We start from the raw sequence: 12,766 nt of genomic DNA, 5'->3' as shown, positions 1-12,766 counted from the left end.
TCATGACACAGCTCTGGGCTATACCCACACATGTGGCAGAACATGGATAACACTTCTGCAAAAAAAGACTGAGGGAAGAGTCAGAAAGAATAATGAGAGAGCAGTGTCATAAAAATTCAAGAAGAGAGTCTCTAGAAGAAGTATGTCTAATGTCAAATACTACAAAGAGATCAAGAAATATGGAGACTGAAACTACATAATACTCACAGACTATTTTTTATAACATACGTTAGAGAATGTTTTTGTTTAATCTGTATTACATTGTTTGCTGTCAGGGATGGGGAGAGAAAAAATTGGAATACAAGTCTTATAAAGAATGTTGAAAACTTTATATGTATTTGAAAAAATAAAAGTCTTTATAGAGAGAGGGAGAATATGTTTTGCAAATTTCAACTGCCCTCTTAAAACTTCACAACTCCAAAAATGCCTGATTATTGTTTTTTTTGCTATTTTTCCAATCTTTCTCCTACCTTTTTACAAGGTATAAAGTAACTACTACAACTCCCTCTTTTAAGCCTATTTATTAATCACTTCAGATGCTCAATTCTACTCTTATAATTTTGAATCTATACACTTTATGAATCATGTCTGAAACCCAAAACTCAACCTGACCTTCCTTTAAGTAAAGAGCCTTTTGCAAACCTTATCGTGTGTATAAATACTATTATTTAGTTGCATCATTCTTGTTTTAGCTCATGGGATAGCTATCTCCACAAAAAGTTATCACTACCTTGACCTTAAAATTTCATTTTTTTCCAGCAGGTGAAGATCTAATCTCCAAATTATGAAAATCCCAAAGTTCAAGTTTCCTCCCCCACCACAAATTCCTATTTTGTTTTCTTTCTGCACAATGGCAATAATACTTCCTTGTTTGCTATCTTCAAATTCACTTCTGTGTCTTGTTTAACTATATTACTACCAGAAATAATCCAACACATTTGCCATAAACCAAATGTGGCCAGTCACCAATTCATATCTAATATTTGAATAGGAAAATCATGAAATGCTAGCATAATCACATTATATCCCATGAGTAATATAACTTTCTAATTCTAAATCATCTGACAAGTAAAGACTTCCTGAGTTGTTGCTGACAGCAGCAACCACTTCCTGGCTCAGCCTGATTCTTCTCTCTCATTCTCCAATTCAACAAGTAATTTGAGACCACATGGAGAATGGTGTGAAGTACTACCAAAATACTGGCATAAAGTAAACCACCACCTCCTTTATTCTCTCATAACCTTTACTTTTAATTCTTGCTAGCTTTTTCTTCATTTATAAGAACTCTGTTTTAAATACAAAGAAATGAAAAAAAAGTAAAATTTTTTCTTCTCTTATTTTTCCCTTCACATTCAAACTCTTCTACAATACAAGACATGGAACACAAACGTGTGAAACACACAAAAAATATGACAAAGGCAATGATATTAATGGAATTAGAACAGAAACTAATGCTGGATATTAGTGAAATGGATAAACCTAAACCTAACAAGTTACACAAAATAGAAATTCTCTCTTGAACTCTCTCACTCTCTTCATATACAGACACACACATACACAATATGTATTTCATGGAGACTTTGTCCCTGTTACAAATCCAAATTTAACCTTTCCATCACCTTTGACATTGAAGGACATTCTTTCTTCTTTAAAGTCCAAGAAGAATTGCCCCACTATCAGAAAGTACTGCAGGTAAAATACTTTTCAGTAATAGTTGTAAAGAAGATGGTTTGTAGGTTTATATTGAGAGAATGCCTCAGTAGAGTTTCTGATTAGTAAAATCAAAGGAAGGATCTACGGAAACACAACATAAGATGGACAAATAATGAATAGAACAGTATTGAGAAGCTGACTATTAAGAGGATAATGACTGGGGGGGGGGGTTTGAGGGAATGAAGGGAATAAAATGAGCTGATGGAATAGAAGCTCACTTGGACATCGGCATCTCCTTGACTTTAGCTACAGAATTATTCTCTGCAGTATCTTTCCTTTAATTTTCATTATTACTATATTAACATGTTCACATTATCAAAAACAAAACCAAAAAAAAAAAAACTCAGTTTATGAAGATTTCATCATGCTTCCTAGCCAAAGCAGCACTTGTTAAGATGGCAAGGAAAACAAAAACTAACCAAAGGACATTATGGAGTAAATTTATTGGAGTAATTTAGAGAGTAAATTACTCCAAAATTATAGAGTAGAAAGCAGAAAGTTAGGGAGATTCTCTAGATAATATATAAAAGGTTGGGGTGAGTATGTATGTTCTTAGCAGGAAAACTGTGCAGGAATAAATGGGAGAGGGGTGCTGTCGTATTTCTAATGAAATAGGAAAGCTGTGCAGAAAGATCAGGAAGGTTAGACCTGAAGAGCTGAGGATAAGGAGGATCTGTGTGTTGCCATTACAGATTTAAAAGGTATGTCTGATACTGGTCAGGAACATTTAATATCCATTACATATTCAATTCAATGGTCCAGGAGACTGTTCAAATGATATGGATTCTTTCCCCCAGTTCCCTCAGGAAACAATACAGATTTATCACAGTTAAAAAAAAAAAAAATCCAAAAAAATCATTTCAACACAACTATGTGCTACACTGAGTATATCCTCCAAAGAGACACTAAGTGCTTTTCCATAAGAAGAGATGTCATTTCTCTACCCTTCTCAAACTCCAGTGGCTTTTCTTTGATTTTTCAAGACTTTCAATATGGCCTTAGTTTGTCTTTCAAACCTCTCATGTTATAGTCTAACCAAACTGGCTTCCTGTCACACAAAGCATTCCACATTCTTTCTCCCATCCCTGATTCTTTGCATAAAATGCATGCCTCCCCTCACTTAAGCTTCATAGAATCCTTATAAGACATACCTCAAGCACTACATTCCACACAAAGCTGAATTTTCTGATTCCCAAACTGCTACTAGTACCATCTTCTCCCTAATCACCACAGATATAACTATTTTGCATTTACTCCATATACTAATATAGTCTCCCAAAAAGAATGTTAAGAGAACCCTTAACACAAGGGATTATTTTCATTTTTGGTATTGTATTGTATTCTCAAAAAAAAAAAAAAAAAAAAAAAAAAAAAAAAAAAAAAAAGATACGTATTAATAAATGCTTCTTGAATGATCAAAACAATCCTTGCCTTCAAGTAGTTTACATTTTGTAAGAGCAGGCATACATATATCCCATATGAAATAAATACAAAGTAAAGGGAGAGGTGGAGCAGGGGGAGTCTAACAGCTGACAGGCAAAGAAGCAGAATATTAGGGAAAGTCTGATGCAGAATGAAGTAGTTGACCTGAGTTTTGAAACTGGGGATTCTAAGAGGCCAAAGTACATTCCAGGAATGAGAGCTTGTCAAAGGCACCTATTTACTGAGGCATTTCATCATCTAAATGAAAAATGCAGAATTACAATCATATATGCTGTTTTATCAGGACCTAAACTTTGTTTCTATAAACATAATGCTTAAATAAGAAAGGCAGGAAATATATGCATCTCTAAAAGCTCTTAGATTTACTCTCCATTATTCTGTCTGTATTCTTTCCTTAAGCTATCCTTGCCACCTTTAAGTAGTTAATTAGTGTAACAACTACCTTTAACTTTCTCTGCCTCCCAAATTAAGATTTCAATGTCCCAGTGATCACTGCTGGGATATCTCCTAACAATTTTTTCAAATAAGGTTATGAGAAGTACTCCAATTCCAAGTAGTATTACATATTTTCCATCCCCTTTTTTCCTACCCAGGGAACTGAAGAATTATCTCTGATTCTTAATTCATCAGAGCTAAACAGTTCTAGGAAAAGAAGAGTCATATAACAAAGCACTCTAAAGTGGAACTTCTACAGCCCATCTCTCCCTGATTTTCTCACCCTGAAAGCTCCCTAAAAATATGGCAAACAGCTGTATCTGCCAAGGATGCTGCTGGCAATGATTCCAAGGAGACCCACCTCTGGTACCCACTTTGTGTATCTGGAGGCTTTAATCTGTAAGTAAATGCATTCAATTATGAGAAATAAGATCCATCCCAAGCCATTTAGATAACATTAAAGTTACTCTATGGATTTATGGAGTTGCCTCTCCAACTAGTGGTCCTTAAGGCCTGAGATTCTTTTTGCAATATATTGTCAAAAGGGGCAAAATGCAGCATTACCAATCTTCACTATCCTAAATTCTCTATCACATAATTTTTCTTGGAATTTTTTGTATGACTATTTTGCATCTTTCCTCTCAAATCCCCCCCACATCTTTCTCAATGAAATGTAAAGAACAGAATAATGGATTTGAAAATCAAAAAATTGGGGTTTAGATCCCGATTTCAGCACTTCATATTTTATCAGGATTACAATGGTCAGGTCATGTTTCCTCTTCTGTAAGACAATACTGATATGTACCCCACCTTGATTAAAATTAAATGACATATGAAAAGAACTTAAAAAATTATAAAGTACTTACTATATATACACCTCATTTACAACTCTAACCCTGTATTTTACTTCCTTCTCATTGACTTCCTAGTTATAATCAACCTCAATCATTCCAATATCAAAAGATTAGGGAGAGAACTAGTTTATCTTTTCAAGTTTACATTCAAAGACACCTTTCACTCCTAATCTATATACAAAAGTCAGAATATTTTGCTTGTTTAAAAAAAAAAAGTGTTTTTAACAGATGGACATAATCTTCTGCAACTGAAAGTAAAAAGCTTACCTACAGGAATCTGACAAGTTCCAAAAAAAAAAAAAAGGGAAAGTACACTGGCACTTAGCCTGAACATGCTGCTCATGGAAAGTCTTTGGAATGTCTACTTATTCATTTTATAATTAAGCACAAAAAGATTTTATAAACATTAGAAATTTTTGGGGGGGGAGGGGAAACTTGAATTAAATTATTCATGAAAGGAAGATTTGTTCTCAGCACTTTTTTAATACTTTTACTGAACTATAAAAATTACCATGTACCTGCCAAATACTGATTTTCTCATATCCCCTCTCCGCCATAAGCATATGAGTAAGTATTTCATACTGGCAAAATAGCAGTATTACAAATGGAAGACTAAATAACTTTACTTTGCAAATGTAATTTACAAGAATAAAGAATTAAACAAATCTGTCCTGATGAAATTCAGCCTATCTATTGTATACAAACATAGGGAATATTTTTTCTTATTCTACATCTCCACCATCCCCTTCCCTCAACCAATATAAAGAAAAGACAACCAGTAAATGAGGGCACAATTAGATCAAATTTACAAAAATGTAAAGATAAATATTATCTCAGCAAAATTTCCCCAGCTGTAAAACTCAGATGCATTACACCTGTAAAGGATTAAGCCATGGTCTTAATTATTCAACCATCTGCATTATCAAAGGTAAAAACCTGAAGTGAAAAGGGTTAGGAATTATTTTTGATGTTTTATTTGCACATTTTCCATCAAACTGCAATTTCAAGAAGCTAACACAAGCCAAGTAAAGCTTCAGTTTTACAGACAACATGTTATTAGGTATTTTCTCATACTGCTTTAACAATTCATTCTGAATCTTCTGTGTTGGATTCTCTTTATTAGCTGTGGCCATCCCTCAAATCTCAGGTGCAGGTTTGTCTAAATCCAAAAATGTGTTCCCAAAGTTCACCTGGTTATATGGTAAAGCCTATTTTTTATATTTGTCATGTAAAAACTGAGGCGTTTCTAAGGTCTCATAGTACTCCAAATCTAAGATCCTTTGCTTTTAAATCTTGATTTCTTACCTTTTCTCCAAGTTTAAATTTATGTGTAGGACAGGTCATCTTAGAAATATGTCCTAAATGAAGTCCATTAATTTATTCCACTTTCATCAAAGACATTAACTTTTGCCTTCTCCAAATTTCAATTCCTTAACCCCTCTCAACTCTTATCATGCTTCATTTACAATGCATCCCACTATTGACCTGCTGTATCTCTTCATATTTCTTCAGATCCATCATTTAATCTCTATACTCACTAGTATTATTAATAATACAAGTTACTTCCAAAGTATTAAAAAGTATTCCTTTCCAAGTCTCCAGTGTCTTATTCTGATATATCCTACAAAGTGCAATAAAAATTATCTCCTTCGAGGTTCATTTTGATCATGAATAACACAACCTTAAATCTCATCCTCCCCAAACAAGTTAGAAACCCCGATTTATAGGGTTTTATGACCCCCTTAAGTCCCCTTTGCTCTTTTCCTTAATTTTATTTTACTTTTTCCATGTTAGAATCTGTTATGTCTATCTTTACACAGTAGGCAAACTGATTTTTTTTTAAATCTAGAATATGCTTAAATCTTTCCATCTTCTAATAAACTATCTAATCAGCCCCTCAACATATTCTTGTTCAAATCTTATCTCTTCCCTCTTTCAAAGTTCAGTGCAAAACTTTCATGAAGAACATTCAGATTAAATTTTTAAAAAGAGCTGAAGTTACCCCAAAAGCTTTAGTGAATGCCAAACTTTTTTATAATTACCCTAATTTCAAATATTTGACATATATAAAGTATGACTATAATGCAGTGAGACTCGTTATATTCAACACAGCTTATACAAAAGATTGTTGCCTTTCAAGTAGTCACAATGAAACATGATTTCACTGATGTTGCTCACTGTTCAAAACATCAGAACTTTTGCCAGATCCAAAGCCACGAAGCCTTCATGAAATACAACTTCAAATATACATTGGCTGTGTGACCCTGGGCAATTCATTTAACTTCTCAACAGACTTAGTCTGAAAAAATTTTGCTTTTTTCCAAAAATCAAATTCATCTTAAAAGAAATATTTGCTATTCTTGAAGGCCATGGATGGCAAAGATTCAGAACATAATCCTTAGAAAGGTTACAATATCATTTTGGACAATGGCATCACCATCATCATCACCATCAAAATAAATATATATGTAATAGTAATTTATTTGGATGAGTCAATTCTAGTATGTTGGTTATAAATCTGGTAGCACCTATTTATATTCCTTGTGCATAAATACCTAAATATTCAAGAGTACTAGACTCGAAATCAGAAGTTTTAATCATTTACTGGGGAATGGAATCACATTCTTTACAATAACTATTCTGCTAAATTGCTGCTTTTGGTATCCTCCATTCCCAATCACATGACCACAAAGTTGAGGTCAACCCCTAAATCAAATGAACTAAAAGAGTAAAATAGATAAACAGACTGTTATCATCCCCCCTTCCTCCCATGCTATAGGTTCAATCAATTCTAGAGGTAACCTGCTGACAGGAAGATTCTCATGCTAATAAAAACCTCAAGATAAATTACAAGATCTACATAGAGTTATGTTTTTGAGAGTTGTTTATGCTCTTGTTTCTATCATTAATTTCCATGTACAATACACATACCCAGGAGTTCATTTATTTGCATGTGTTTACCTTAGCTATTAAATTCTACATTCTTTTCTGGCTGAGGAGTCTTTCTGAAAATGCATAATGCTACCTGATAGAACTCTAAGACAGATTTTCTTTGAGAAGGCATGTTCCTATCTGGCTTGACTTGGGGAGGTTCTTCTCTCCTGAGTCTCTATATTGATGCCAAATTTAGTGCAGATATCCCATTGGCTTTATCACTACTGCAGCTCCGAATTCCCAACTCAAGAGATCCACCTGACCTCAACCTCTCCCAGTAGCAAGGATTACAGGCATCCTAGCAAGTCATTATTTTAAAATTAATATGAATCAAATTTTCAAATGTATGAAGTGCTTTTCGTTGTATACCATAAAGAAACTCAAACAAATAATATTGACCTTCCCCTTTAAGACAATCTAGCTGTTAGCTTCAAAATCACAACTGACTCCTGAACTTTGTTGTGTCTTAGAAACATTCTATTCCTTCTTTGTAAAGAAGGCTATTGAATTGATTTTTAATGTACTTAACTTGCTGAGAACAAATTATTTTAAGGCTAATTATAAAAGATTTTATTTATGTCTTAAGAGTACTGAAACTATAAGCTTTTCATGGAGTTGTATTACCAAGTCTAGGATTGTGGGAAAAATGCTTTCAAATAAGCCATCAGTTATCTAACTCAAATCAGTATTGTAGCTTCTTGGAGTTACAAAGCCTTTCCCTATGAACTCACAAAAGATCAAATAATGAAACTCAACTTCTCAAAAAAAAAAAAAATTGTTCTTATTTAAACATCCATATAAAACATTTGGTTAGTTAAGTTTTACGTTGATCTGAATAGTTAAACTGTGTTCTTAAATCATCAAATGAAAACAGCTTATATTAGAAAAATAAAGAATTTCAATAACACAAAATATTTTCACATGAGTAATTTTCATCCAAGTTCACATCCTACCTTCACTCCAACTGCAACATCAGTGACAATGCTGTAAAGAAAAATTTAAAATCTTTAACATTTTGAAAGCCTTTCATCTTTCATCAATTACACTATAATTACCTTTTAAAAATGTATACAATGAATTTACAATCCATAAGAGTTTCCAAATTTTATTACACTGGCAAAAATAAAATAAAAACAGATGGGGAGGGGCAATCTTCCAGTCCAGACATAAATCTGGTTCACTGCACAGAGATCATGTCTGAGAAGAAATGTTACTAATGACTCCATCAGGCTAGTGTCCTTGGGGGGGATGCTTTAATGACAAAACAGACTATATAGGTATTCTGCATTATGCTACTATGTAACTTTTGCTTTAAAAATATTTATTAAATCAAGTATGTAGTTGAAAGAGCACGTTAGTAAGATTCATGAGTTCTGCAACTCACTGCCAACCTTACTACCTAATCTCAGAGGACAAATAAATCACTTAATCTCTCTAGGTCTCAGTTTCTTAATCTGTAAAATAAAATTGTATTGGAAGGCAGCCTAAGGTCCCTCTAAAAGTAATTTCATTTCTAATCTCGTCCCTTGATATCTGGCCAAAGCAAACTTTTTCTTTATGAAAAGCTCTAACCCAGGGAAATTCCTCTGCTATCGCCTCTGACCCCCTCCCCCCAAAATGAGCTTCTTGCTACAAAGGCATTTTGCCAGCCTGAACGGAACTCGGGCCCCACCAATTCCTGTTACTGAGGACCACCCCTCTCAAAATGCACTAAGGGATCTTTTCCCACTCCCGGCTGTAAGCCTTCTGGTGTTCACACAAGAAAGGGGGTTTGCTCTCCACCTGGGTGGCTGCCCGAGTGGGGGTGACACGAGTGGGGCCACACTTTTCGGAAGCGGTCCATTCGCCATCAGCTCTCACAAAGCGGGCCTAGCGTGGACTCTCCCAGGCTAGGCTTCTGCCACGGCTGCAGGGCCCCTGCCTATTCTGGGGCTGACTGCTTGCTGCAAACCTCCTCCTTTCTCGGAGAAGCTGGTTTCTGGGCGCCCTTTGGCCCAGCCCGAGAGGCGTCGGGGCGCTCCTACAAAAGGGGTTCTTCAGGCGGTCTCCCACCCCCCTCCAGCCCCCACCCCACCAGGCCCGGGTGAAAACAAAGGAGGCTGACATCTGCCCTCCCCCTCCTCTGCTCGGCTCTCCTCCGCGCCGTTCTCCCCTCCTCCTTCCTCCCTCCCTCCCTCTCTCTCCGCCCGCCTCCCGCCCCAGCTCCCCAACACGCCGCTGTGGAGCTCGGCGGCAGAGGCAGTGGCGAAGTGGGCCCCGTCCCTGTCGGCCGCGGGCATCTCCCTCCAGGAGAGCCGAGCCGCGGGCCCTAGCTCGGGGAGGACTGATGGCCGCGTCTGCCCCCACCCCCCACCGCAGGCTCAGGCCTCGTACGCCGCGCCAGGCCCGGGCCGCTCTCCGAGGCTGCGGGGCCCCGCGGCTCGGGCCGAGGCTGACGGCTACCTCCCTTCCTCCCTCCCTCCTCCGCCGCCACGGCCGCCCTCCCGGCCCTGAGGGGCTCCCGCCCCGGGGGCGCCGCCGGGACCGACTGGGCCCCGGGCTGCCCCCTCCCCGGCCCGGCCGCCCCCAGCCCGCCCCGGGGAAGAGAAGGAGGAGGAGGGGTGTGTGCTCTAGGGCGGGGGGAGGCTAACGGCAGCCCGGGCCGGGGAGGGGCAGCCGCAGGCTCTCCGGCCGGGGCCCCGCCGGAGGGGGGATGGAGGGAACCCCGGGCCGGCTCCGGGCCCCGCGTCCCTCCGTCCCACCCGCCGCCAAGTCCGCGCTGGCCGGGCTACGTACCCGTCCATTGCCGAACTGGACAAAGCTCCGCTGAGAAGGACCGAGCGGCGCAGCCAGCGAGACACACTAGCAGCGAGAAAATGGCGGCCGCGGCCCGACGGAAATTGCCGAAGGTGCCGGAGCGCACGGGCCAGCGAGAGGCGGCGGCGGAAAGAGCCGAGCGGAGCGCGACAGGGCCGGGCAGCTGGGGCGGGTGGGGGTGGGGGTGGGGTGGGGTTGAGGGGGGGGAAGAGCAGCGGCTCCGCGGCGAGGAGGTGGGGGAGTGGGCGCTGTCGCTGCCGCCGCCGCCGCCGCCGCCTTCGCCACGCGCGCACTAGGGTCCCGCCTCCAGCCCCTCCGCCCTCTGGGACTGGGCCTCCTGGTACGAAGCTTCTCTGCGTCTGGAATTCCCTTCATAGTTCTGAGCATAATAGCAGGCTGCAGTGCCGGGCGGGATGCTGCCCCAAGCCGGGGCCCACCTCCACGGGTTTTCTGGAGGAAGGAATGAGAATCCCCTGCAGCCGCCCCCCACCATCCATCTCCTCCTTCCTTAAGTCCTGCCATCGGCGTCCAGCCTGCAACCCAAAGAAAGGAAAGTTTGGGGAGGCTGAACGTGCCCCCCCTCCACCGTAGTCATGGGGCCCATTTTCGGTGGGCGAATTAGGTCTCGGGTCTCTGCAGCTGGAAGCCGGGCAAGAAGCGCTGAGCCAAACCATTTTACAGATGAGGAAACTGAGGCCCGAGGAGTTCCATGACTAGGCCAGGGTCACACAAACACTTAAGGGGCTGATCTGGGATGAAAAGCAGGGCAGGTCCCCGTCAAATAGAAGTCCGCACCACATCGCCCTTTGCAAATACCGCAATGTTCATGAAGCTGCATGGACTCTTCCACTCCCTAAAGCCCCCGGGCAGCACGGGCAGCACGGCCTAACACTTTCTCAAGCAGCAAATTTTGCAAGAACTGTGTCAGTCAATACAGATTTATTCAGACCCTCTGTCCCAGGAAGACTGGCTTGATAGCAAGCCTACACCTGCCTTGGAAACTTGAATTCCTTGGTCCTAATTCTGTTCTCTGCTTCCAAGCTAAAAACAGACAAACAAAATCTAAATTCTCATCCACAAGATAGCCTTTCAAGTACTTAAAGCTCCCCCAAATCTCCTGCGCTCTAGACTGAATAAACAATTCTAGTTCCTTCTCCCCTCATAGGGCGCTGTCTCCAGTCCCCTCATTATCCTCTGGAACAGATCCAGCTTGTCATGTCATTTCTTTGTGCTTCCTAAATTGTGGCACACGGAACTGAACACAATCCTCCAGACGTGGGCTGGGCAGAGCAAAATGCAGCACGAAGATCACCTCCCATTCTCCAGCCTGGGAGACCTCTCAGCAGCCTGGGATCACATTAGCTCTTTTGGCTGCTGTGTCACACTGTTGACTCATTGAGCTCGCTGTCCTCTTAAAAAAAAAAAAAAAAAAATTATCCTGCACACTATGCACAGTGGAAGGAAGGTCATTTCCTTGCTTCCCTCTGCATTGCTACATCCACTTCCATCTGGAGCTCACCAATCAATAGGCCCATTTACCCATCTACAACATATTAAGACCATCATTTTCAGAATTTGGTGGCCCATGGCATTCCAGAACAGACTAATGTGTTTTAGGAACATCTTCTTACCCTTTCTCACACAGAAGTTACCTGGTAACAAGGATGGGATGGCACCTGCTTTCCCCATCCCAAGAGATAATCAGTATACACTTGCATCATTTTTAGCAAGTATTCAAACATTCTGAATGCTCTAGGCAGAAGGAAATTAACAGATGTTCATGAATCTATTCTGGTCAACAGGTATTGATTAACTCTCTGCCAGGTGCCAGGTACTATGCTAGGCATTAAGAGAATATTTACAAAGTTCAAAACCAAAAGATTATTTCCCTTAAGCAGCTTATCTCTTAGTTGGGTGGAAAGGCCTTTGAAAGGAAACAAGAGTTGCCAGAGGATTTGGGCCTAGAGATAACCAGGATCAACCAAGAATCAACCATTATGGGAGAAAGAGGAAATAAATAAATATAATGAAATACATCTTATATACTAGACATCAATCTTTATGAATTATTAAGGAAACTTACCAAATCACCAAACTTTTAAAAATTATTGCCAGATATCAGCAGCTAGCTACCTCTAAGGTTCAACTTCAAAATAATTCTTTCTGAAGCCCTCCCTGCTTTAACCCAACCAGAAGTTATTTCTGCAATACGTACACTGCCATTTTAAACAGTAGGTGCTTCAAAAGTGTTTATTGAATTGAACTACTCATTAGATAACATCTATTACATATTTGGCAGTTAATTGTGCTGTTATTTTTGTTGCTTTGGGTTTTAAATTTCCCTAACTAGATTGTGGGCTCTTGGTGGGCAGAGTTCTTAGCACATGATTGGCTCCCCCATTGCTTCTTAATAAGTATTGATTAATTAATTAATTTTATCCTCTATACATTCTTGCAAGGACAATCCCATTTTGATAATTTGATCTCTGTAACAAATGCTAGGGGAGAAGGAGTTACTGTTATTAATTCCATTTTTACATTGAGGAAACTGAGGCAGACTCACTAATTTGCCCAGAATCACACAGTACCTG

General features: G+C 39.9%; 1 protein-coding gene across 4 annotated transcripts in view; it reads right to left on the bottom strand.

Annotated features, from left to right (window-relative positions):
* The window catches only part of PTBP2 (polypyrimidine tract binding protein 2), a 114,642-nt gene extending 104,129 nt beyond the window's left edge, over window positions 1-10,513 (bottom strand). For all 4 annotated transcript variants that reach the window (XM_074262753.1, XM_074262754.1, XM_074262755.1 and 1 more), the window contains exons 1-2: window positions 10,155-10,513; window positions 8,333-8,363 (exon numbers count right to left, since the gene is read on the bottom strand). In XM_074262753.1, the coding sequence (XP_074118854.1) occupies window positions 8,333-8,363; window positions 10,155-10,162 (39 nt within the window). In that variant the 5' untranslated portion in view covers window positions 10,163-10,513. The remainder of the gene's footprint in view (window positions 1-8,332; window positions 8,364-10,154) is intronic.
* Between the last annotated feature and the right edge of the window lie 2,253 nt (window positions 10,514-12,766).

The sequence above is a fragment of the Sminthopsis crassicaudata genome, chromosome 4 (genome assembly GCF_048593235.1).
Source record: "Sminthopsis crassicaudata isolate SCR6 chromosome 4, ASM4859323v1, whole genome shotgun sequence".
Lineage (NCBI taxonomy): Eukaryota > Metazoa > Chordata > Mammalia > Dasyuromorphia > Dasyuridae > Sminthopsis > Sminthopsis crassicaudata.
Note: the sequence above shows the minus strand (reverse complement) of the source record. Positions and strands in the feature narration are given on the sequence as shown.